The sequence below is a fragment of the Pseudopipra pipra genome, chromosome Z, assembly GCF_036250125.1.
Source record: "Pseudopipra pipra isolate bDixPip1 chromosome Z, bDixPip1.hap1, whole genome shotgun sequence".
Taxonomy (NCBI): domain Eukaryota; kingdom Metazoa; phylum Chordata; class Aves; order Passeriformes; family Pipridae; genus Pseudopipra; species Pseudopipra pipra.
Window position 1 is genome coordinate 25,385,068 of NC_087581.1, and position 25,888 is coordinate 25,410,955.

The following is a 25,888-nucleotide window of genomic DNA, read 5'->3' on the forward strand; positions in this document are numbered from 1 at the left end:
CTTAGCCTGAAACACACCAAGAAATGTAGGCTTAGGAAAGAAAAAGAGCATTCACATGGTATTCCTTAGTCCAGTCTTACACATATGCATCAGTCCAAGTCTGCAGGACCCTATCTCAGAAGGGACTCATTGGACTTTGGCTTTATTACTGATAATCTCAAAAGGGTGCTAGATTTACATCTATTCTTGGAAGTTCTCTCATTTTATATTTTTTACTTTTATCATCCCATGTAACAGGGACTGATTTCATAGACCTTAGCATTATACACAGAAAAACATTTGATTCCTACAAAGAAATGATTGAGTGAAACCCACTATTTTTGTTCTTATATCCCATAAGGAGACTTGTTATGACCAACATATAAGTATTATCCATTTACACCACACCAGTAATCCCTTTGTTAAATAATCGTCCCGCGGCAAGAAGCTCCCCCCTCCCCTCCATTTAACCTAACCTTTTCCTTGCACAAACTTGCTAGCAGACTTTATACCTACGGCTCCAAAGAACCGCTCAGTGCCTCCTGTTTGGAAGAAGAGCTAAATAACCAACTTACGGGCGAGAAATTAGGGCTACAACTAGAGCACATTTTAATTTCACGGGTGTATTACCACTGCAAAGGTATGGCCTCACTTTCAGCTAACTTCCATTCCCGGACGAGATCCAAGTTCTTGACAACCACACAGCACCCCAGGAGCTCTTAGCACTGATCGTCCGCATATATATACAAATACACACACATACACGAGTAGTTTGCCAGTGCCGTGCCTGCAAGGAGGTGACCGGCCCTCCACCGGCACGGAAGAGGCAGGGGCAGGGGAGGGGACGGGACAGGGTCAGTGGCAGAGACAGGTACAGAGGCAACGGCAGGAAAAGGACAGAGGCGGCGCTGGAGCAGCGACAGGGACAGAGGCAGCGGCAGGAACGGGAACAGTGGAGGGGGCAGGGACAGGAGCAGCATTAGGGGTAGGGATGGGCAGCGGCACGGATGGCAGAGGCAGGGACAGGGGCAAGGACAAGGAGAGGGCCAGGAGCAGACACACGTGCAGGACAACGGACAGGGGCCGCTGTGGGGGCAGGGGCCGCTGCGGGGGCAGGGGCCGCTGTGGGGGCAGGGGCGGGGGGGGAGCAGCGGCAGGCACAGCCCCAGTGCCGCCCCGCCCCGCCCCCGGGCCCGCCCGGCGCTCCGGCCCCGCCCCGGCCGGCGGAAGTGTCGCTGCCCCAGTTCCGGCGAGGCGGTGGCGCCGCCGGGACGGCACCGGGCATGGCGCTGTGGCTGCCGCGCTCCCGGGACGGCAGCGCCCCGGAGGAGGAGGGCGAGGAGCGGGCGCAGGCTCCCGCCTGCCGCCAGCGTCTGCCGGAGGTGCAGGTACAGCCGCGCTCCCCCGCGCGGGGCTGGCGGGGCCGCGGGCGCCTCGGCCCTGCGGGGTAGCGGCGGGGGGACGCGGGCACCGCGCGGGCGGGGCGGGCGCTGCGGGAGGGCCCGCCCGGCGCCCGGCGGGGACGGGGGGGGAGAGTGTGGCGTCTGCCGCCGGCCCTGGGTAGCGGTTCCACCCTGGGCAAGCGATGTGCAAGGAGCTGGGCTGGAGTCATCCCAGCATCCCTGTGCCTGAAGAGAAGATACATAGGCAGTGTGTTTCGCTGTTGGCCAGGGCAAGTCGGCGATTTATAAACACGTTGTTGGGAATTCTGTGTGTTCTCGCAAGAAGCTGTCATTACGTTAGTTTTCCAAAGAGTGGGATTTTCTTCTTGTTATTGCAGAAGTAAGGATGCTGTAATTCCGAAACAAAGCTGGGACAAGAACTTTGATGTACCTGCATTAAAGTTTCTTTCAGATAATCTTTTTTTCAGCTTGTCCTTCCCGTGCCCCTGCCAGAGGTTATCAGCAGTGCAGATTTCATAACATGGCACTGGAACGCTGAGGAACTAATGCATATGGATGCTTTCTTCTTCACTTTTGGTGGGAAAGGCATGGCATATGCTGTAGAGGATAATTTCTTAAATAACTGATCATGAATTCCCAGCACACTCCTGGAAGTAATATAAGCAGAGTTGCTTAAGACGACATTTTTCTCTCCCAGCTATGAGTGATAACCTCCTCAACAAATTTGACCAAAAGGAGCATATGTTTGTGCTGGGCCTCAGCCACTCCGTAACTTAAATTCCACTTTCAGTGTCGGTTCAAGGGAAGAAGATATTGGCCATCTGTTTAGTACTAATCCATACTGGAATGCAGGCAGCAGCAGTTACTTTACTGTTGTGATCTGACATCACCAGAATGATACTTTCTTCTCAGAAGTGTATATTCAGAGTATTGTCACACTTGGCTGCTGCTAATGTTGCAGCCTAAAGATAGCCAGAGGGGTTCAGCTGCGTCAAAAGTATTTTTACAGTCTGGAGACTTTAACTGATAGCAGTACATGATCCAGGATTTTGCAAATACACTTAACAAAGTTAAGGTGGCTTGAATTGGAAATATTTTTGTACAAAACACAGCTGTGCAATGCCATGCTTCATTACTCTTGCTGATATAATGCTGCATATCTAAGGTGCCTTCTAGGTGCATTATTATTAACTTTGGGATTTAGGCCAGTCTGCTTCTATACAAACTGTAAACAGACAATTTTCCCTCCATAAATAGCGTGTCTGATTTTCCTCACAGACATACAGCCAGGGGATTGAATTAGCCTGCCAAAAAGAAAGAGAGTTTGTCAAGCACTCTGTAGAATGCACATGGAACCTAGCAGAAGCCCAGCAAAAATTTGGTAGCTTAGCATTGCATAATTCAGAATCCTGCGATCAAGAGTCTGCTCAAGCGAGGACAGAAGCGGCGGAGCTGAGATGGAGAGAGGAAGAGTGGAGAAGGAAAGAAGAAGCACTGAACCAGAGGGAAAGACAGAATCTATGGAACGCAGATCCTGTTAGTAAGGAAGTATTTAATAAGGTATGACCCATATTGGTGTGCATGGAAAAAAAGTCTTAGGCTCTTTTGTTCATTCTGGTTGTTACTAGTCTCTGAATGTATTCTGTGTCTAGTACAGCACAAAAATGGAGTATGTCCCTCATCTTTTTGCCTGCGAATATCATGAAACAGATCCTCCTAGAATCTATGCTAAGGTACATGGAGGACAGGGAGATGATCTGGGACATGGATTCACAAAGGGCAAGTCCTGCCTTAACTGACTGAGTGGCCTTCTATAATGGAGTGACTACAGCAGTGGCCAAGGGAAAGATTACAGATGTCATTTATCTGCCTCTGCTCTGCCTCTGTTAGATCCCCCAAAGTGCTACGTCCAGCTCTGGGTTCCCCAGTACAAGAAAGACATGGATCTGTTAGAGCAGGTCCAGAGGAGGGCTACAAAGATAATCAGAGCGCTGAAGCACCTCTCCTATGAGGACAGGCTGAAAGAGTTGGGGTTGTTCAGCCTGAAGAAGAGAAGACTGCTGGAGAGCCCTTATTTACCTTATTGTGGTCTTTCAATACTTCAGGGAGCCTTAGATGGAGAGAGACTTTTTCATCACACCCTGTTGTGATAGGACAAGGGGCAATGGCTTTAAACTGAAAGACAGTAGATTTATATTGGATATAAGGAAGAAATTTTTTTATTATTAGTGTGGTGAGACATGGGAAGAGGTTGCCCAGGGAAGTTGTGGATGCCCCATCCCTGGAAGCAACAGAGTTCAGATTGGATGGGTCTTTGAGCACCCTGATCCAGTGGAAGACAGATGTCCCTGTCTGTGGCAGGGAGGAGTGAAACTCTGATCTTTAATTGTCCCAGCCAACCCAAAATGTGAAACTTAGTTTGCTTCTAATACTGAATACTATAATACAGATTATTTAGCACGAAGTTTTTTTATAGTAGAATCTCAGCTTTGATTTAACAATTTAATTTAAACAGCTAGCACATCTCCTAATTTCACTGATTTAGCTGCATCCAGGATGCAGTGTACATGGTTCTTATCACTGACACATCAGTAAGTTTCCATCTGAGGACAGAAGTTTCTCAGAGACTATAATGAGACTTTAAAACTCTGTTATGAGGTAATGCATATTCTAAAAGAAAACCTTCTGAAATATGATGTGACTCTCAAATTAGAACATAGCCCTTTAAATAGTAGCATATTAAAATATAATATTCCTTTATATCACTAAACAGTATGTTTGGAGTTTCTGTGATCGTACAATTTTTCTCTTCCTCAGAGTTTTATTAATCAAAAAAGAAAAGAAATAGAAGATGAAGCTGTGTCTGAACCACTTATGCAAAAACATGAACAAAAGATTAGACACTTTGGTGAGTCTGCTTTTCCAGCATTTTGCAGTCCCTACAGTATTTATGTTGGTTTGCTCCTTTTTGTATAGAATGAATGCTAACAAATGAAAGACCTGGATAAAGACTGTTCAGCTCTATTTTATCAAGACAGATAATAATTTAAAAGAGAAACAGGGTGTTAATTGAAGAAACTTGTTAATTCCTGTGACCAACAAGAACTCCAATTGCAAAAATAATTAAAAATTAATACTCAGCTGAGCTTAAGCTGTCCTGGTTTCAGTTGGAGCAGAATTAAACTCTTTTCAGTAGCTGATACAGTGCTGTGTGTTTTGGATTCATTATGAGAATAATGCTGATAGCATAACGATGATTTGGTTGTTGCTCAGTAGCTCTTACTGTAAATCAAGGAGTTTTCACTGTCTCATGCACTGACATCAGGTGCACATTAGGTACATGAGAAACTGGGAGGGAGCATGGCTGGGACACCTGACCTGTACTGGCTAAAGGAATGTTCCACACCACAGAACACCATGCCCAGGATATAAATGAGGGAGTTGACTGGGAGGATCCGATCATTGCTCAGGAATGAGATGGGCATCAGTCAGGGGGTGGTGAGAAGCTATGTTGAGTGTCAAGTGTTCCTCTTGAGTTTTTTCGTTCCCTCTCTCTCTCCCCCCACGCCCTTTTTCTCCCCTCACCCCTCTTCTCTGTCCCTCTCCTCTGCTCTCCCCCTCACCCTCCTGCCGTCTTCCCTCTTTTTCATTACAATTATTATTAATACCAGATGAAACCAGGACAAGCCATGAAAACTACAATTCTAGCAACTTTCTCTGCTGTTCAGTGGGAAAAGGCAGGGACATTCATGGAAATACAAGTCGTGTGTAAAAGTGCATGGGATTGTCCATAGCTCTCTCCTTTTAATAAATGTTTTTCTGGCATCTGTTAAGCTACAAGGGTAATGTCTGATTAATGGACATGTTCGTAAACACCTACTGAAAGTATGTGTGCACAGAATTGTGCGTTTAAAACTATACTCAGTTATCCACTAGGTGTCACTTTAGCTCTGTCATAATTATTGAATGCAATTAAGCACAAAGCTGATCTTTCAGTAATCTGTAATTTTGATGGTTCTCTAAAGTGCTTTCCATTCTTAGTTACAGGCTGGTTTCAGACTATAGTATAGTGTAGCCATATTTGAACAATCAAGAACAGGATGGAGCTGGCAAAATTGAATTTTTTCAACAAACTTGTTTTTACTAAGCTATTTGGCTTCTAAGGCTCTTAAAGCTGTTTTTAAGAAAAGGCTTCTAGCCCTGTTAGCCTTAGCAAGCCTTGCAAGTACCAGGTTGAGGCACAGCAATGCAAACAGCAGTAATTGGTGCAGGTTCTCTCAAGGACCTTAACTGCTCAGTGTAATGATAGTGGAATCAGAAGACATCTGCCCTGCCATGCACTTCAACAAGAAAAAAAAGAGGCTTCCTTGCAGGCTTCCTAGCTGAGAGTTGTGTAAAAGTACTCTTTATCTATCAGATTAAACTGTGACAGAAGCAACCTTATTAAAGAGGATGATACATTTTTTCGTACCTCCTAAATTCAAAGCCATGTTGTTATTTTAATTTGAAATACATAAGTCCATTGTAAAAGCAACAGTACATTAACACTTTTTGAAGTCTCTTGTTCCATGCTAAGTGGTGCCAAGGGGCAGTCTGGACTTCACTAGTGCATGAGTCCTGTTTCTGAATCCTGCTCTGGCTTCCAAGCAATAAAGAACTTACACAGAATAACCTGAAAACAAGAAGAAATATTAGCTGTTGCTTTCTATTTAGGGATTTGTTTGCTAAAATTAAGATGAGCTTAGGTCATTACCATTGAATGATCTTTAGCCCAGTTATGATGATACGATGATGGGTAAAGCTGTACATCTGGTACCTGCTGCCAGTAATGATTGTCAGTGATACTTGAAGGACAATTTTAAGTGGTCTAAGTATTTAGTTCTGATTTTTAAACTCAGCTTGTTACATGAAGGTAGTATTATGATATCGCAATTCAAAGTTCTAATTAACTATACAATACTGATGTGGCTTTGTTTTTTGAGATCAAGCTGTTCATGTAATTAATTTCAATTTTTCTAAAAACCTAGCAAATCATGACTTCCATTTTTGATGTATTACCAGTTCTGTTCTTTGCATTCTTATTTGTGAACATTTAAAGAATTTGTGTTTGTCAGAATCACTGCACGTAAATCTCTATCCATAAACTTTTTAAGCTATTTGAAGATGTAACAGATACCCACACCACTTTAGTGTGTATGAGAACTGATTAACAATAACTTATCAGTGATGCTAGAGATGCGTGACTGTTATAATCTACTTTTAGTATTTCAAAGTCTAATTATACCTCCTGGTAGTGCTCTTTTCAGCATTTATGCATTTTCAGCATTTATGTGTAAATCCCCCAAATTTAGCTGCATGCTGTCATTCTGAGGTTAGTGAACTGCAAAGTTGTTACATATACTGGGGTATCAATGCAAGTAACTCCCTTCCTGCATTAAATCTTTTATCCATTTCAAATGTCTTATCTATATTTCTCTTATTAGGCATGCTGAGCAGATGGGATGATAGTCAAAGGTTTTTGTCTGATCACCCATACCTTGTATGCGAAGAAACATCTAGATATCTCATGTTGTGGTGTTTTCATCTGGAAGCTGAACAGGTATGAAGATGTTTAAATTCTTTGAAAGCATATGGTTTCCCACTTGCACTGTAAAAAAGGTGACCAACTTGATCAGCTGTTTAACTATTCTTTCCTTCGCTACTTTGTTGATAGTGCATTGTCACATATAAGTTTAGTTACAGCTAATTATAAGTCCCCTTGCTTCTGTAAGCATCAATTCACATCTGTTTAGGAACTGGAACAAAAGGAAATTATGCTCAATTTTAGAAATATAATCACAGGAATCTTCTTTAAGTCATAAATTCAACTTTTTTTTTTTTTTCCAGAAAAGAGCTCTGATGGAGCAAGTAGCACACCAAGCAGTTGTAATGCAGTTTATTATAGAAATTGCCAAAAGCTGCAATGTGGATCCAAGAGGATGTTTTCGTCTCTTTTTCCAAAAAGCCAAAGTAAGTCAACTTGGGTAATGATTTGAGAAACTCTTGATGTTGGACAAGGGATCAGTGTTTTAGAGTTTTCTTCTTAACCATATGAGGCTATATAATTTGTTGACTCACTTAGCCTTATGGGAAGGTGTTTTGTTAGCAATTATTTTCTATACAAAATAATTTATTGTAATTCCAATTCTGAAAATGAAAGCTTAGTGGATTTTGTTTGTTCCAGGTGGAAAGCAAGATGCAGCAGGGGGACAATAGGGGTATTATAAACAAGTAATAACTAAGTAACAACAGCAAACACAGACCAATTTAAGGACTGATTTTTGACTAATTACACTGTGTTTTCAAAGTGTACTTACGTATTGTCACAACTTTCCATTTTATATATAGTTTACAGTGGGGCCCAAAATAGTGTCCCTTTCTCATTACTGAAATAGAGCAGTCCAGAGCTGTGCATCAGAAATATGGGAAAACTGAAACTGTGGTTTGCTGTAGACTGCACTATGTTCAGTTACTCGAGACTGATGGATCTAGTATTGCCTAAAGGGGCGTAGTTGAAATGTGAGTCAGCTTGTGCTTTACTTTTGATCAGAGGGTTTCAACAAGCAGCTGTTATTCCAAGGGTACCTTCTGAATTGGAATAAATGAAAGGCTAAAATTAGATTTAATTTTACATGTCCTTAGATAAAATCAATTACTTCTACATATAAATGCTAGAGATTGTCTTAAAAAGAAATACCTGAAATGTGGTTTTGAATTGACTTAACATTATTCTTGAGTTGTTCACAGTTGTTATTCCTCAAAAGGTAGTATAACTGCACTGGTTTTTTTCAGCACTGTGCATGCTTACAACCCAAAAGTAAATCTGACTAAAGTGCACGTATTTAATTATTCTCTTTGCAGACAGGTGAAGGCTATTTTGAGGCCTTTAAAAATGAACTTGAGGCATTCAAGACGAGAGTGAGAATCTGGTCACAATCACATGGCTTTCAAACTATGTTACTACATGATCTCAATGTCAATCCTGGTTGTGTAGGAGAGAGGACATCTTTTTTACAGGTAGGTTTATTATTTCTAGAAATTAATTTAACTAAAGTAAGATTAGGTCTTGTCTTGAGAAGCTGTACCTTTCCAACATATAAAGAGGATTATTCCTGGAACTGCTAGTGCTTGGGATATAGCATGCAGTATTATTAATACACAGGGCATATACAGGCTTTCTTTTTACTTGCTAGAGTTCAGAAAGCATCAGCGTAAGGTCAAAAGCGTATGTTTGTTCAGTGCCTTTACATTTTGTATTCACAGTCTTTACCACAAGCAATGTAAAATAACTAGTCCTACTCATGGGATCATTCTGGTAAGTCACAGAATCATGGAGTGGCTTGAGTTGGAAGGGACCTGAAAGTTCATCTTGTTCCAACTCCCCTGCCGTGGGCAGGGACACCTTCCACTAGACCACTTTGCTCAAAGTCCCATCTAACTTGGCCTTGAACACTTCCAGGGACCCCACAACTTCTCTGGGCAAGAGACGTCAAGCTTAAGGAAAGTTATTTTTGTGATAAAAGCAAACTGAGCATACTTAGGTCTTTCTTAAACTTCTAGTTATGGCCACATTCTGGAATGAAGATGCAACTTCAAGGATTGTCAAAAATTAGGTATTAGGGAAGGTGTCACAATTGAAAGTACTTATTCCAAATAATTTGATTAAATTATCTCTCACGTAAGATGAAACAGCTCAATTTTAAGAACTAAATATCCAGTTAGGTGCTAGAAATATTAAGACCAAACACAAGCTATTCCAGCAAATTTTAAAAATTCTTGACACACTGATGGTTGATGATTTTTTCAGAGCTTATTTTCTTACTATTGCAAATTTGTCCCATCATAAGATGGACAACACAAACTGTTTACTTAAACTAAAATCTGTTTCTCACTCACTCTCTTTCTTTCTCCGTATATACAATTGTGGAGAATTAAGCTGTCAATTTTTCATCTGTTGCAGAACACAGGAGATCTACAAGGTTCCATAAACACAGATGTCTGCAGTCTGAACTCTGTGATACAAAGAGATGAAGAAGAATCAAAAATGATGGACACATTATAGTTCTTTTAAGACTGAGGCCAAGTACTCCTTTATTTCCCCTTTTTTTTTTCCCCAAAGAAACAAACATGGCTATTTTCTTGACACTTATTTTTCTGGGTACTGCACTTTATTTTTGGTGTCAGATTTTTTGTTGTTTTTTGTTTGGTTTTAGGGAGAAAGGGATTTTGAAGGGTGGGTAATTGAGAAAAACTTGTAATATTGTTTGAAAATGTGCTGCTAGGTTTTTGGTTGTCCTTGAAGAGCAGGGTTCTTATATTGCTGAATGTGAAACTGGATGTGTTTTCTGCTACTAACCTTGCCTTTCATGACTTTAGAAATTAAAGTTAAAAAAAATCTGCACAAATACAATGTTTACAAGAAGCAGCAGATTCTTGGTAGAATCTGCTATTGTCTTATTACAGATGTGGACATGATTTACTCTGAACATTGGAGATTGCAACTGTATTCATGCTACCTTGCTGACAGTATAAGCTCTCAAATTTGGTTATCACTAATAGCAATAAATCAGTATCTGGTATGAGTATTTCTGATCTGAATGGATTAGATTAAAACACTGGCTTTCTACCTCCATTAAGGGGATATAAATGTAATATTGTACCTTCATTAAACGTAACTTGGTTTTGTCCTAACATGTAAGCAACACTTGTGTACAAATGAGTGCTGGGTTGTATGATTTCTGAGAGTCTGACTCTTCTTGTTCATAAGGCTAACTTTAGATTCTTTTTTTAAACCGAGTGTCGTTATGGGTAGAAGTATTGGATGGGGTGAACTTGAGGTACAAGGGTCAGGCTAAGACTTCAGTTTAAACAAAAAGTTTTGTCACAGGTCATACAGGGTAAGGTGTCATGTGGCATTTGAAAGGTCCCTCATATGCTACCAAACCAAAGTGGGTTTCTGACATTTGTCAACTCAAACAATTAAAGTGGAAAATCATTGAAAGCTTCCTGTTTGAGTAGCTGGAAATCCAAATACTATTTCTAGACAAGGCCTTCCACAGAACTTCTGCAATCCAGAACTCTACTGTGCTTTTCTAACTTGCTGCTGTTACAGCAGGTCTGTCTATAAAGACATGTACTTCATTTGGAAGACTCCAGTGAAGACAGCTCATCCCTCAAATAACGTTATCAGTACACACACTCCGTCCTTTACTGTATTGTTCGGATTGTACACAAGGTCTGGGAGGCATCTTGGTTTCAATAGTTCAGTGAATACAGTCTACCTGCAGTTTTTAGTTCAGGCAAAACAACAACCCAGGCAATGCTACAGGCTGGGGGAGGAGTGGCTGGAAAGCCAGAAATGACCTGGGGTTCCTGGTTTAGAGCAGCTGAACATGAGCCATCAGTGTGCCCAGGTGACACAGAAGGCCAATGACATCCTGGTCTGTATCAGAAATAGTGTGGCCAGCAGGACCAGGGAAGTGACTGACCGCCTGTACTAGGCACTGGTTACAGGAATCCTGTGTTCAGTTTTGGGCCTCTCACTCCCTGAAGGATGTTGAGGTGCTGGAGCACGTCTGGTGAAGCAATGGAGCTGGTGAAGGGTCTGGAGCACAAGTCATACTGGGAGCAATTGAAGAAGCTGGGGTTGTTTAGCCTGACGAAAAGCAGGCTCAGGGAAGACCTTATTGGTCTTTACAACTACCTGAAAGGAGGTTGTACCCAGGTGGGGGTTGGCCTCTTCTTCCAGGCAATTAGCAATAGGATGAGAGGAAACGGCCTCAGAGTGTGCCAGGGAAGGTTCAGGTTGGACATCTGGGAGAATTTCTTCATTGAAACGGTGGTCAGGCATTAGAATGGACTGCCCAGGGAGGTGGTGGACTCCATCCCTGGAAGTGTTCAGGAAATGACTGGACATAGTACTCAGTGCTATTTTCTAACTGATATGGTGGTGATTGGTCAGAGGAAGTCTTTTCCAACCTTAATGATTCTATGAAAAGCCATGCTGGAATCCAGTAATCTTCAGGTTTGGTTACAACAGAAATAGGGAAAAGTCTAAGTCTGCAGTCTGTACCAGAGTATAGACTATTAGTACAGTAGTCTGTATTGTACTAATTCGTACAAATGCAGCAGCAGATCCACAGACAGAAGTAGCTTTTCATGTGCTCTGTAGCATTCTTTGGCAGACAGACTGCAGATAAAGCAGCAAGCAGCAGCTCAGTAAGATTTGTATTTTTCAAGCTTGACAGATACTCCAGAAAGGATAAGTAAACACTGACACTGCTTCCTCCTTATTAATTAGTTAATTATTAAGGGAAACTAAGGGAAAACTAGGAACTTCAGGTTGTTTTTTAACTGAGTGTTATGTGAGGATAGTAAGGGCAGTGTAGCACAATGACTTGCAATTGCTACCATTAGGAGTAAAGCCATTGATCAAGCAACCTGTGGTACACTAAGAGTTATTTTTCAAGTTTCTGAGGGGATAAACTGGATGGTGTGGGAATTAAGAGTCAGATAATAAGGACATTCCTTCTCCCTTCTGACTCACTGAAACTTATGTAGGCTGGCAAAAATCCCCAATCATCACTGCGTTTTACTGAAATCAAAATGCAAAAATCAGGGTAAGCAGCAAATCAGGATTTCGCACTGTAATATGGTACTTACTGTTTTCTGACCATGACTTTAAGGAAGTTTATCTCTAAACTCAGTCTGCAGTCTCCATATAGACATTTCTGAAGAGGACAGTACAAGTGGGCTACCTTTTTGGCAAGCTTTTTTTAAAATGTAAGGAAAACTGATTGTAGTGATAGCTGCTTACTGTATTGCTCATTTATAGTAATGGTAAAGCTTTACAAATTCTGCAGTGACCATTTTTTTTTTAGATTCAAACATGTCTCAAAATTGATAGTGCTAAAACTTGATGTGCAAATGCAGTCCAAGGTACGTCAACATCACAGCTCTGCAGCAGCCTACAGTCACTGCAAAAGGAGATTGGGACCTGCATTACTAGAACAGAGCTACCTTCAGACATTGCCTAGACACAGTTGTTTGTTTCTCAGGTTTTGCTGACTCTTCTTTAAACTCTTGATCCCAGCGTAAAAAAAGGGCTGGGAGAGTTCACTGAAAAACAGCAGTGTCTGCATTTCCTGGGCTGTCAAAAAGTGTGGATTGTGAAGGTTTGTAATTCCAGTTATCTAGTGAATAAATAAACACAAGAGCAGGTCAGAGACAAGAATCTCAGGAAAACCAGTCCAATTGCTACAATAAAACTTGCTACAGTAATATGCCAAAGTTAATAATTTGACCACTGAAAATCGTGGCACTGGCATCAATGGGCAGTTGTTTTCAGAGATGCTAGAAAAGACACATTCACTAGTCAAGATCATCTAGCTGTAGCTTTACCAGATTACACTTAATCTGTTCAGTATCTGCTGTCTTTTTACTGATAAGGTCTTAGAGAGAGGCTTTACCAAATGTGTTACACATCATTGAAACTCTATTTCCTATGCCTGCAAGGTAGTTGCTCTGAGGGTAAACTTAGTAATAAGACAAATTCATCCAAGCAAGTGTTAAGTGTAATTTAAGCCAAGCAAAACCAACTAACATCTGTGCAAGCAAACTTAAAAGAAGATGACTCTTCTGTGGGATCAACCCATCTGTAATGCCAGTTCTGGTCTGAAATGGCTTTTTGCAGAATAGTGATCATAGTTCTCCACAGCTTCTGGCTAGCCCCAACTTATGATGCATTCAAGAAATGTGCTTTTATATCCTCCTTGTTGCTTCATTTAATGAGTAAATCAACCCACGTGCTTTCTAATTAAGCTGTATTCTGAAATGTGTTTCCTACACCAGTCAATGTTTGCAAACATATTTTCCAAATAAGAGACACAACAGTAGCTGCTTTTGTTAAAGTTAGTTACTATATTTTAAAAATTAGGTATATTTAATATAAAAAAAATATAGCACTAAAGTGAGAACCACAGGCATCACAATTCTATCATAATATAAGTTAAAGACAGCATTGGACTTTAATTATTGATCAGTCTGGTAGCTACGTGGAAAAATCCTTGATGGCTGAGTCTCATGTAATCAAGAGTGAGCTATGACAGATGAGCAGAAGTCTGACCTATTTTCACCTGGGAGTGGCAGCATTTTTCTGGCTCACATCTGGCAACTTGGTTTGAAGGAAAGCATAGATATGCGGCCAGATCTTATTGGTTTCTGTTCCAGAAAAGGATTTCAATAACCCTTTTTCCCTAAGGAAGAAAAAGAAGAAATTGTTACAGAAATCAAATTATTTAATTGTCCCAAGACCTCCACCTCACTCCAAGATTGCCCTGGCAGGAGTGAGCATTTGATTTAACACCAAGAACAGCCATAACATTGGAAATGCAGGCTGGACAGTCATTACTCTGTTCCTCAAACAGCAAACTATTTGCCACATCAGTTCACAAAACTGACTGCTGTCTGCAGGGCACTTAACAAGCAAGATAAAGATAAGCAGCAATATAGTCATATAGCACATGCTGAACAGCAGTCATCCAAACAACTGTTACTAACACAGGTATTGTAAAGTTGCACCTCATGGATGTGCATCAGAACAAGCAAGATAACCGGGCACAATTGAGTTATTCTGAATTAGAAGCTGTTTTATCTGTAGAGTATGTTATTATCAATAATAACAATAGCTTAGGCCTATATCTTACTGCAGTCTTTCAGGTATTTTCACTTCAGAAATCTAACAAAATCAGGAATACCATTGTCAACCTAGAAAAACTTCTTTAAAACTTAACCACCAAAGATGGAGCCTTTAATCCTGGTAGCACATAATGAAGGATGGTGGATATGGAGACAGAGGGAGGACAGGATCCTACATTTTGTTGTCAGACTATGATTTCTTTGTCTAGGCAAGTTAAGAGTAAAGGTCTACATGGTGACCTGCTATTATCTGTAAATTAGCACTGTGATACCTGCTGCTTTACATCAGTAGAAACTGTGTATCATTTTAGCTCTTAAAAGAACTAGTAATTTGTTATCACTCCACAATGCAAATTACATGATTCTTATATAGCTTCTTATTCCCAAAGAGCCGTGCTAGCTGGGCCCATCACAGTCCTGTTCTTGGAACAGACACTTTTAAATACTCATTACACAGTTTCTCTATTTGTGTGTTGCTTCTTGACCCCTTGCACTTGGTTAGGAGGGTTTCTACTTATACATTCAGAAGACAAAATACTGTTAAGGTCTTCCAAAAAAAAGGAACTGTCTCTCTTACCTTACTCACCAGAGCTGTGTTGCTCAGAACAGTACTATGATGTATTGAATAATGCATAGTGCTCTTTATAAAGCTGAATATGGCTGTGGTGACAGGCTATTTTAGTATGCAGGTTCCTGAAAAGGTCCCATACAACAGTGGAAAACATACTCATTCTACTGAGTTGATTCCATTTTGAAGCCAAGAAAGCTGCATGGCTAATCACACCGCATTCACTCTTGCAGAATAAGATATTCTGTAACTGGAAAGATCTGTTCATTGCTATGCTAGTGAGCTTTAGAATGTGGAAGAACAGATTTTACTACTTACCGATAATATTCTAAAACAGGTTTTGTTTGTGCATCATAAGCCTGCAGCCTCCTACTAACCGTCTCTGGCTTGTCATCATCACGCTGAACAAGTGGCTCACCAGTAATATCATCGATGCCCTAATCAGGGTTAAAAGCAAACACTGGAGTATATTTCTTATTTCTGTTTAAGTATGTTTTGTGTAATTTTCTATTTAAATTATGATCAGCTGCCAGTTAGGGTGTAGATTTCTGCTTATAAAGAGAAAGGCAGCTGCTCGTATCTTATCTGCAATACAAGTTGTTGACTTTCCAGTAAAACAGTCCGTTGGTTAGAAATATTTTCTCAGTATTGCCAATGAATATTATCACAGTAACTTGACTAATTTGTCCTCTGAAACACTTGTAGAATATGGGGAACACATAGACAAAACCTTCATGTATAAGGGAAAACAATATTGTTGGTAATACATTCCTGCATAACAGCAAGTAAGAGACCAACTGGACCTTTGTTTGACAATACTAAAACGGGCAAAGGTTTAAATGGGCCTTTGATTTTATATTGCAAAAATGGAAGAGTTATCATTTGGCAACAGCTGTATAAAAATGGCGTAAAAGCCCATTGAAGCTTTCCCTACAGAAGTAGGGACCTAATGTCTGAACTATAATCTCTTGTTCCTATGAAGTAAGTAAACGTTTTGCAGGTCTGTTAGATAAAACTGTATTTCACTTGTTCGGCTCTATTCCATGGTTTCAACTTATATATTGTAATCTACTATGTTGTGATGTGCCTTCTAACTAGCAAAAGGTAAAGCAGTGTTCCTAGTAGCACAGCTCTGGCAGCTGAAGCCTGCTCTTTGGTCTGATAATTCTCTGTTGCAGCTTGCCTGTGCTCTTCTGCAATTAAAAATAACCATGATTTTAAACACCTCATTTAAAACAAAACAAAGGCAATGTTTTCAGTTGCTCAGTTCCAGTGCTCACCTGCTATTTCAAGCTGGCCTCTTTCCCTGCAACACTGAAATCCAAAAAGCTACTGAGCCTACTGTGCTTCTGATGTAAATTACAACAGCTTCCAGGTGAAATGTGATGCCAGAACAGCTAAGTTATTTAGAATTGCAGATGAAATACAGCTTAAGCTTCTTCAAAAACCTTAAGGTAACAATGTACAATCCTTATCTTCAAATTCTGCTTTAGGATATTTCACCTCTTGGATGTATTGAGAAGCTTCCCTGACTTGCAAGTTTCTACATCCAATTTTGCAGTACAGCAGCTCTTCCCTTGAAAATACCCATCCTATTTAAATATAAACACGGGGAAAGCATTAAGTGTATTCCTCTAACTGATGATTCTGTGTGCTTCCCAGATACAAACAATGACTCCTCTGGAGGACCACAAAGGAAACTACATTTTGGCTTGTACAGGCTGCAAACAGGCTAAGAATATGCCCAGATCCTATGCTAGTCTGCGAGGCAGACAGTGTTCCAGCTTGAGTTTCTACCAGGTCACTAACATTACCTCAAAGGCAGGGTGTTACCAGAAAGATTCTGTGCTCCTAAGAGATGAAATGAACCCTTTTCTTCTGAGCCACTGTGTTTTGAAACAACATATGCAAACAACATTTTACTGCAACTAACAAATGCAGCATTTATTTAGTGCCACACCAACATATATTGCTTACCTGCACTTTGGGTGGACTGAATTCAAGATTGTAGACTCTGCCACTGGCAGGGTGGATCCAACGTGCTGTGAGCCGACACTTTATGGTCTCAAATGGCACATCTAGGTCAATCACAGTGTCTACATGACATTCTTTATCCAGGGCTTCTGCCTGAGCAACTGTTCTGGGGAAACCTTTTTAAAGGAAACAACTCCATAAAATTCCAAAAGCAGAATTACCTGGATTCAGTCATTAGAGAAAATAATTGTCAAATAGGGGGAAAAAAAGCATTATCATGCTCTAAAGGTTAAAGAGACATCAGATTTCCCACGTATTTTTCAGTGTATCGTGGCATTTTAACTTGTTAAAAGCCTCCCAGCTTTCATTTCCTCATTGCAGTTAATCATCTTCCCAAAAGTGTAACAAATAAATGCAAAAAGACCCCATACTCATATGTACCACATACCACTACATTGCATAAAAGCACTATGTATGCACTTGGAACAATAAAAGCTCCAGTGAAAAGCTTCACTCAGATGTCTGGAATAACTTAGAAACATTTGCGGCATCTCTTATTTCCACAGTTGTGCAAGTCTGGCTTAAGGCGGTTACCAGTACAAACCTGTTTTATTCAGTTGCAGTAAGCCAAATATATTTACCAGAGGCAGCCCAGGATTAATTTTATATAAAGTGTAGCTTTAGAAGGGGTTCTAGAAGTTCTAGGTATCAAACTGTCCTGGGGTATGACGACTGTGAGAACACTCGGGCTGAACAGGAACCTGTCTTTTCACTTAAAAGATACTGCATTTTGCCCCATGACCTCTATAGCTCCCTATTCTGTGCTTTTCAACTATTAGAGAAACTTAAGAAGGGGTGCAGTAGGAAACAAGGAATAAGAAAATCAAGGTCTCCACAAAGAATTGAAAATGAAAAATTGAGCACAAGAACTTTGGTGGTCAAAGTTACTGCAGAATGTGCTATTGCATCGTAGATTCACCGAAACAATGCCCCTACTGACAAAGCTCTAGCATAGTCTCATGTAATTTTCATCATACTACACAAGCAAACTTCTCCATAAAGGCAAATACCAAGAAGCACAAACTTCAGAAACTCTTCTTCAATAACATTTATTGATCAGTCCACTATCTGAGTAAGGAACAAGCAAAGAACTAGCCTTACAACAGGAAAAAAAAGTCTAAAGGCTACTGTGTCTGATCTAAAACATGATAAAAGGAAAGAGCTAATTAACTCAGACAAAGCTCTTGCTTATGCATTAAGTCTCATGCAGCTGGTTTGCATCACAGTCATCAGCTCCCCTCATCCTGTTTTTCACACACTCATATTATCTCATGGAAATGCTTCTAAATGTTAAGAGCAGAAGGAGAGCTTCAGGACTACTGCTCTTACTGTTGCCAAGCTAGTCGGCCACCACACATCTCAGTTATGCAGCTGGAAAAGGAGTTTGCTGTGGGACTGAGTAATGAGAAACTCCCTCAACAAATTAAAATGCCTTTACAGAAGCACTTCATTGAAAATAAACCAGTGTTTGCTGCACACAGTGTTTTCTTGATACAGAAAAAAATCTACAAGATTGAATTATGAAGATTCCAGGAACATAGAGAAAAGTGCCCTAAATTATACCACACATAAATCTAAACAGATTATAACCACAGACACATACGACTTAGACTGTTATATCTGCTATGATTCTAGAAGCCACCAACCTATCATAAGGGAGTAAATGGCTATTTCACTAAGTGAGAATACAAGCAGTTCAGCCACTACGATCAGGTGACCCGCCTGGTGGATGAGGGGAAGGCTGTGCATGTGGTCTATCTGGACTTCAGCAAAGCCTTTGACACTGTCTCCCATAATTTACTCCTGAAAAAACTGGCAGCCCATGGCTTGGACAGGGGCACTCTGTGCTGGGTTAGGAACTGGCTGGAGGGCCGGGCCCAGAGAGTGGTGGTGAATGGTGCTGCATCCAGCTGGCGGCCGGTCACTAGTGGTGTCCCCCAGGGATCAGTGTTGGGCCCAGTCCTGTTTAATATCTTTATCGATGATATAGATGAGGGGATTGAGTCCATCATCAGCAAATTTGCAGACGACACCAAGTTAGGAGGGAGTGTCGACCTGCTGGAAGGCAGGAGGGCTCTGCAGAGGGACCTGGATAGGCTGGAGAGATGGGCTGATTCCAACGGGATGAGGTTCAACAAGGCCAAGTGCCGGGTCCTGCACTTTGGCCACAACAACCCCCTGCAGCGCTACAGGCTGGGGACAGAATGGCTGGAGAGCAGCCAGGCAGAGAGGGACCTGGGAGTGCTGATTGACAGGAGGCTGAACATGAGCCAGCAGTGTGCCCAGGTGGCCAAGAAGGCCAACGGCATCCTGGCCTGGATCAGGAACAGTGTGGCCAGCAGGACCAGGGAAGTGATTCTTGCCCTGTACTCAGCGCTGGTGAGGCCTCACCTGGAGTGCTGTGTCCAGTTCTGGGCCCCTCAGTTCAGGAAGGATATTGAGGTGCTGGAGCAGGTGCAGAGAAGGGCAACGAGGCTGGTGAAGGGACCTGAACACAAGTCCAATGAGGAGAGGCTGAGGGAGCTGGGGTTGTTCAGCCTTGAGAAGAGAAGGCTCAGAGGAGACCTCATCACTCTCTACAACTACCTGAGAGAAGGTTGTAGGCAGGTGGGGGTTGGTCTCTTCTCCCAGGCAATCAGCAGTAGGACAAGAGGGCACGGTCTTAAGCTGCGCCAGGGGAGGTTCAGGTTAGATATTAGAAAGAAATTCTTTACAGAGATGGTAATCAGTCACTGGAACGGGCTGCCCAGGGAAGCGGTGGATTCTCCGTCCCTGGAGGTTTTTAAGATGAGGCTGGACGTGGCACTTAGTGCCATGGTCTAGCAACTATGGTGGTAGTGGATCAAGGGTTGGACTTGATGATCTCAGAGGTCCTTTCCAACCCGTATGATTCTATGATTCTAACTCTAGTTTGAGACAGCTGACCTCAGCTGTTTGTTCTGCATTACAGTTATCAAACTAAAGATTTCAGATTAACATTTTTCAACAGAACAGTGTTGTTCCTACAAAGCCTACTATGCCAGATCTACCCCGGGTGTAATTCACTGAGTCTCATTCCAAATACCGATGCAGACAAAATTTTTGCTCCAAAAGTTTAAAGGCAGCGGCATGTTAACACGCAATAGAAACCGACCTATTCTCTTATGGTTTCCACACAGTCTTCCTGGTAAGAGCTGCCAGTCTGTGCAGCTATGCTGCTACAAATCCAGATCCACAAGGCTGGAACTCTGCATACACAAGCCCTGGAACTAAAGGAAATAACCCAAATATCTGCAGCTCTTTGCTTTATTGATTAGGTTTCATTGTGCTGTTCACTGTGGAATGAAGCCTAGAGAACAGAACCCAACAGCAAGAGACCTTTTAGAGCACTTAAGCAGTGGTTTTGTTAGTGATTTATTACACGCCACACCACTGCAGTACTTTTCCATACTTACCTTGTTACTGCATCACATGCCTACCTTTCTTTTTAAATAATTACTCAGCCCCATCCTTCAAAAGTTTTCCATTCCCCAAGGACTTTAACAAGAAAAGTCTTTAAAAAAAAAAAACTTCTCAATGAATCAATATCATAAAAACTAACAGAACTGCCAGTTTTGAAATTTTACTGGAATACTGAACTACCCTTTTCAACATGAGTTAAATATCCCTGTAATGTTCTGAAGGCAGGATGCATCTAAAGCATCTTTCAGCCAAAAAAAACTAGGGCAGACTAGCTGCTGAAGGTTTCACAAGCTGGCAACAAGCAACCAAAGCACTTCCAAGCTTTCCACACCAGATTTTCTCTCCATATACAGTGATATCCAATATGCTAACTTACCATCCAACAGCCAGTTGTACTGATCTAGACCTTTTAGCTCAGTCAGCATTAGTTGTGTCATGATGTCATCTGGAATAAGCCGCCCTTGATCAATGTAGGACTTGGCAAGGATTCCAACTTCTGCAAAAGTAAGAGAAGTTGCATTACACTATCTCTGACCTCCAGCAAGTAAAGACCTCCCACAAGCCTGCAAAAAATTTGTTTTGATCAGGATGGCAGAGAAAAATTGTAAACAACACAGACAGTAGGCTTGCTCAAATTAAAAAACCAGATGATCAGGTAGGATCTGACTGTGCAACTGTTTATACAATTCATTTGATCAGTTTGACAGATGGCAACAGTGCAGAACACACCTCTATCCCTGCACCCTCTGAATAAGTTTACTAGTAAGTATTTGAAATATTAAGTTCATAAGACTAAAACTGGGAGAAGCCATTAGGCAAAAGAGTCTTCAAAGTAAGAAATATAAAGGACACAAGTTTATTAATATATCAGCCCTCAGATTTCCTGTAAAAAAAGTTATTTTCTCAGTTAGTAACTAACTTAGACTTCACTACGAAGAGAAACATCTTTGGCATTTAAGAGAGTAGTATGCAGTGGGACACGCTTGCCAGATACATATTTTTATGATTACTAGAGTTACAAGAGGATGTTTATAGATGCTGTAAACTATTTATGGGAGCACACAGACACTAGTATTTTCCCATGGAACTGACTAACCTTTAATACCAGTCATTTAGCCCACTGGCTCACTAAAATTACATCCACGCATCATGGTTCTGGGTATCACACCATGCTCCTACCTGACAGGCAGCAGCATGCTGTAGTTCACCCAAATAATGGGTACAGCCAGGAAGAAATTCAGTTGTGTCACAGGCACAAAGTCTCCATACCTTTCATTTACAAAACAATTACCCAATTACATTAAGTCACCAAGAGCAGCAGCTAGACAGGTTTTATTGTGGATCTGCAGAAGCCTTTACTTGCAGCCAATTCAGATCTAGTTACAGAAAACTAAGCAGAAGAGAAAATGGGATGGACTGACATACCAACACAAGATATAACCACTTTCAGCAGAAAGCAGTGAAAAATGCCAGTCCTGTCACTCAATGCATGGAATGTGCAGTAGTACAGAGGCTCTTCTTCAGATAAGGCAACTGAAAAGTAGTAGATGCAAACAGTAGCTTTGCTAATTACAAAAAAAAAAAAACCAAACCAAACCAAACAAAAAAAACAAAACAAACAAACAAACAAAAACACACAAAAAACCCCAAACAATGAAGAGACAATTTCCCCTTATTGGGTATTCACATCTGTAGTCAGGCTTGAAAAGCCTGAAGACCATGAAATAGCCACTGAGTCTGCCTGGGTCTTTTCCCTTCCTTCCTTCTTCAAGGTCGGCAAGTCATACCTCTTATTAGTCTAGTGTGCTTTAAACCACGTCCCCTCAAAAAGTAGACTGGGAGGTGGAATATATCTTCTCTAGATAGTTTAATGTGTACTTGATGCTTAGATCTACTATTGATTTAGGTTACAGCATTGCTCTAGCCACAATGATCTAAAAATATGTGCAAGGCAAGGTTCACAGAGAACAGTTTTAACATACTTCGGAAAGATGATGTGGTTTTGGGCCCAGAGAGGTTCAGAATACAGCAAGCTGCAAGGTCCTATTATTAGACCAACAGAGTTGGAAACATACTGCCTCTTACCTCTCTCTACAGAACCTGGGTAATTTAGAAAGTTACTATTACAGAAGGAAAAAAATAGGCAAAACTACCCTCAGAGTTACATATTAGGACAAAAGGTTTGTACACTAGGTCATGGCTTTTTGTTGTTGTTGTTGTTTCCCTGCTGTTGGGAGGGAGATTTTGGGAGGTTTTGTTGGTTTTATTTAGTTCTGGTTTTTGTCAGCTTGGGTCTGAAACCACTACAGGCATGGCGATTTTTGGAATTAAAGGCAACACAGGTTTCTTTTCTTTCTAGGTGATTACAGGTATCCACGTTTCATGTTTTTACAAAAGAATGGCATCTTCAAACCACATTACAGCAAACAAGCTCTAGCCGTAATCAGACAATAGTTTCCTTAGCACTAGAGGTGGTCACAGACTCTCCACTCTCCAAAGCAGCAGAATGTGGTAATAACTGCAAACTGCTACAGCCACATCTTCAACAGGACTTTTCAACAGTGTCCATTTTCACAAGATAGCAAGTGCCAAAATTTGCACCATATAACTATTGTTAATTATACCTAATTTTTCAAGTGTTTTAACTGCCCATCTTAGACATTTCCCAAAGAACAGAGAAATGCTTTTATTACGATTAAAACTCAAATGCTTTGCCTTGACTGAACTTGTCAAAGCTCTCTGAGTTGTCTATCTGTCATTCTCCTATCTTCAGTGTACTACTTATTCCTGCTACCTCATACTTCATCTCAACCCTTTGGAGACCATTTCTGCAACTAATGACTGACATTCAATGAAATCAGAATCGAACTTTATGTTAATTAGTGAATGAAAAACTCCGTAACAAATTCTGTTAAGTTCTATGCCAGCCAAGTCAGAGAAAATATCACCACTTACACCCTCAACTGGCATGTCTCCTCACATTCAAGGTTTTAACATGTCTGCTACATTTTCATTTCACACCTTTGCTCTGCTTCACATTCTGTCATCTGTCCAACCCACCTAGAATTCTTTGCCTATTCACTTCTTTCCACCACTTCATGGCTCCCTCCTCGAATCAAGCAACGCAGTATTTCCTCTTGCAATTTTCTCTTCTCACACATCCTTCAGCTTGATTCTGGTGCTTTATGATCTTGCTTCCAAGATATATTGAAAGAGCACAAAACTTAAAATATTTAGTAAACTCCAAAGCACTTGGTAAAAATAACACATTTCCTTCATTTTCCAAAATGGCCCCACTAGGTCTTACACTGAAATGTCATAACAGAACAGTTTTGTGACCCTTGGTAAATAAAAACTTTTGATTGTGCAACCAAACAGACAGAAATAGCATTAATATGATCAGATATGCCTGCACAGGTGGTGTTCATAGCAAATGCTTAACTTGTGGATATCAATTGTAGTAAAGCTGGTCACTGTGCCAAAGTCATTGTTCTTACTGGGCAAACAGAATTTGTGTAAAGAGATGGGGAAATCACATCACAACTGATTTTGCAATGCAGACAATTTTTCAACTTCAAACATGCTTATGAGTTTCCAAAATTAAACAGACTGCCAGTTACCCAAGGGTAATACTACTGTCATACTCACAGGTGAATGTAATACTCTACAGCTTTAAAGTGTTGGAAATAACAATACTCTTACTTCATCATATGCAACCTGAAATGGTTCTTACAAGGTTTCTCACCCCACTATGAAGAAAAGCAGGCATGGAAGTCAGGAGGGGACCTTTCATCATTGCAAAAATTCACCACAGATAGGGGCTGTGGCATTTCAACAGAGGCCAGAGGTCAAGCTAGGACTACAGAGCAAGAATAACACACAATTACCTCATACAAGCAGTACTATATGCAAACACAGACCATGCTGCAACCTAAGCACAGTATGGACTTGTAAGACAATAATAATAATAATAATAATAAAAGCATAAGATAAGCAGTTTGAAAATTTTGCCTGTTTGGTTTTGGAAAGCACCACTACCATTATGCCTGGCTGTCTGGGACAAGGCTTTCTAACTTCGAAATAGCTAACTTCGGAATAGCTGTTAATAATTCTAGGTGCCTCTACTTCTAGCCATCAAATGGAGATCTGAAAAAGTCTAATTGCCCAGAACTCCTCCTCTTGCCCTGCCTGTTAAAAACCGCATTTTTCCCTTTTAAGATGCTTCCAGCTAGAAAAACTATCAGAGACTTAACAGAGCTGTAAGAAACATCTACAAAAATTACTGTGTGCTTACAAAAAGCACCAAGACGAGGAATCAATGAGGTGTAACAAAGCAAGGAAAGCGAAATAACCCCAGATAACCCCGTACACCTTCACAAAGAGGATGCCAAATGACAGCTCGTAGAGGACCCGCGGCTGAAGATACGAGGCCTACTTCGGTGGCCCCCGGCCTCCAAAGGCGCTGTGTGAAGACACCCAGCCCCTGCCTGGGTGAGGGGGGAGCACAGAGCTGGGACTGGGGAACAGCAAACCCCCTTCCCGGAGGGAGAAGGGAGGGAAGGATGCTGGGAAGGACCGCGTGCGCGGGGCTGTGTCACGCGGGGCCCCCGCCGGGCTGCGCGGGGACGGTTCCCGCGGAGCGGGGGGGAAGAGGGATCGCACACCCCCCACCCCCGCCCCGTCCCCATTCCCACCTGTCTTCTTTTGCATGTTGTCCCTCAGCAGGTCACCGCTGGAGAGGTGCTTCACGCCGAAGTGTTTGATAATCCGAGCGGAGACGGTGCCTTTCCCGGAGCCCGGCGGCCCCATGATGACGGCGCGCAGCAGCGGCGACACCACCATGCTGCTCCGGCCGCCGCTGGGGACGGGCAGGGGCGCGGCAGGAGCGACGCCTTCCCCGGGAGCGCCGCCTCGGACCGGCGGGGAGCCAAGGCCGGTCCTCCCAGGGAAAAACATCGGCGGCTTCTCTGGCTGTCAATCAGGGGCAGGAAGGAAAGATCCTTTACGTAAATGCACGGCGGGAGGGAGGGATAAATGAATAATAATAATAATAATAAAAGATAACTGAAGCAAATTGCATTTTAGAAAGTCGCATCAGATCGCATTAAGGCATCACTGTCCGAACTGGACCTGACCAACATTCCTGGGCCCCTTTGCCCAGGAGACCCATTTTAGCTGCTCCTGGAGCCCGCTGCCACTGCCCCTGCCTGTTTCCACTCTCAGTCACAGAATTACGAAATCATTTACGTTGGAAAACACCCCGAAGGTCACCGAGTCCCACAGCAATCCAACTCTGCCAAGTCCACACGAAACCACGTCCCAGTAATTGACAAATAACGCCTTTTAATATCCCCAGGGATAGTGACACCCCGATTTCCCCGAACTATCACAAGGATTTCCTAGACCTGGGACATGATTCTTTACCTGGCTGTCACCTGATGACTGCTCGGCTGCTGACACGTCCCGTGGATGACTCCACCCTGCCCTGCCCAAGTGCCCTGAGGCTGCGGCTGACTGCTGTGCTCAGCTCTCGGCCCACCCACCCCCACGCCAGCAGCTCTGCTTTTGCTGGTCTCTGACGAATAAGCTCCAAATGCCTGGCAGCGGGAAGCTGCATTTTTAACGAGCTGCGCCTGAGCTTTATTTAACATACATGATTGTGAACAGCTGCAGGTTGTCCGTCTTTTGACTGGTGTTCTTCCAAAGGACACATAGAACTCCTTTCCCA

General features: G+C 41.9%; 2 protein-coding genes across 6 annotated transcripts; one reads left to right on the forward strand and one right to left on the reverse strand.

Annotated features, from left to right (window-relative positions):
* Positions 1-971: 971 nt before the first annotated feature.
* Positions 972-10,112, forward strand: CDC37L1 (cell division cycle 37 like 1, HSP90 cochaperone). Its single transcript, XM_064642414.1, has 7 exons — positions 972-1,367; positions 2,661-2,942; positions 4,200-4,290; positions 6,866-6,981; positions 7,269-7,391; positions 8,283-8,438; positions 9,382-10,112. Exons 1-7 carry the CDS (start codon positions 987-989, stop codon positions 9,481-9,483), a joined length of 1,251 nt encoding a protein of 416 aa, XP_064498484.1. The 5' UTR covers positions 972-986; the 3' UTR covers positions 9,484-10,112.
* Positions 10,113-13,320: 3,208 nt separating this feature from the next.
* Positions 13,321-25,888, reverse strand: AK3 (adenylate kinase 3). Of its 5 annotated transcripts, none has more exons than XM_064642419.1 (7): positions 25,814-25,888; positions 24,855-25,131; positions 21,586-21,693; positions 20,537-20,656; positions 16,663-16,835; positions 15,004-15,122; positions 13,321-13,675 (listed from the first exon to the last, which is right to left on the reverse strand). In XM_064642419.1, exons 1-7 carry the CDS (start codon positions 25,871-25,873, stop codon positions 13,552-13,554), a joined length of 981 nt encoding a protein of 326 aa, XP_064498489.1. In that variant the 5' UTR covers positions 25,874-25,888; the 3' UTR covers positions 13,321-13,551. The 5 variants fall into 5 exon arrangements, with proteins under 5 accessions (XP_064498489.1, XP_064498490.1, XP_064498491.1 ...); XM_064642420.1 differs by lacking the exon at positions 25,814-25,888 and adding an exon at positions 25,585-25,679; XM_064642421.1 differs by lacking the exon at positions 21,586-21,693.

Coding starts and splice junctions, on each gene's coding strand:
- AK3 (XM_064642419.1), bottom strand. CDS start 25,873: ATGTGTCCTTTGGAAGAACACCAGTCAAAAGACGGACAACCTGCAGCT. Junction 25,132..25,813: donor CTGCAGCTGTTCACAATCAT/GTATGTTAAATA, acceptor CCTGATTGACAG/CCAGAGAAGCCGCCGATGTT. Junction 20,657..21,585: donor AGTGGTTATATCTTGTGTTG/GTATGTCAGTCC, acceptor TTACTTTTGCAG/AAGTTGGAATCCTTGCCAAG.
- CDC37L1 (XM_064642414.1), top strand. CDS start 987: ATGGCAGAGGCAGGGACAGGGGCAAGGACAAGGAGAGGGCCAGGAGCA. Junction 1,368..2,660: donor AGCGTCTGCCGGAGGTGCAG/GTACAGCCGCGC, acceptor TTTTCCTCACAG/ACATACAGCCAGGGGATTGA. Junction 8,439..9,381: donor AGAGGACATCTTTTTTACAG/GTAGGTTTATTA, acceptor CATCTGTTGCAG/AACACAGGAGATCTACAAGG.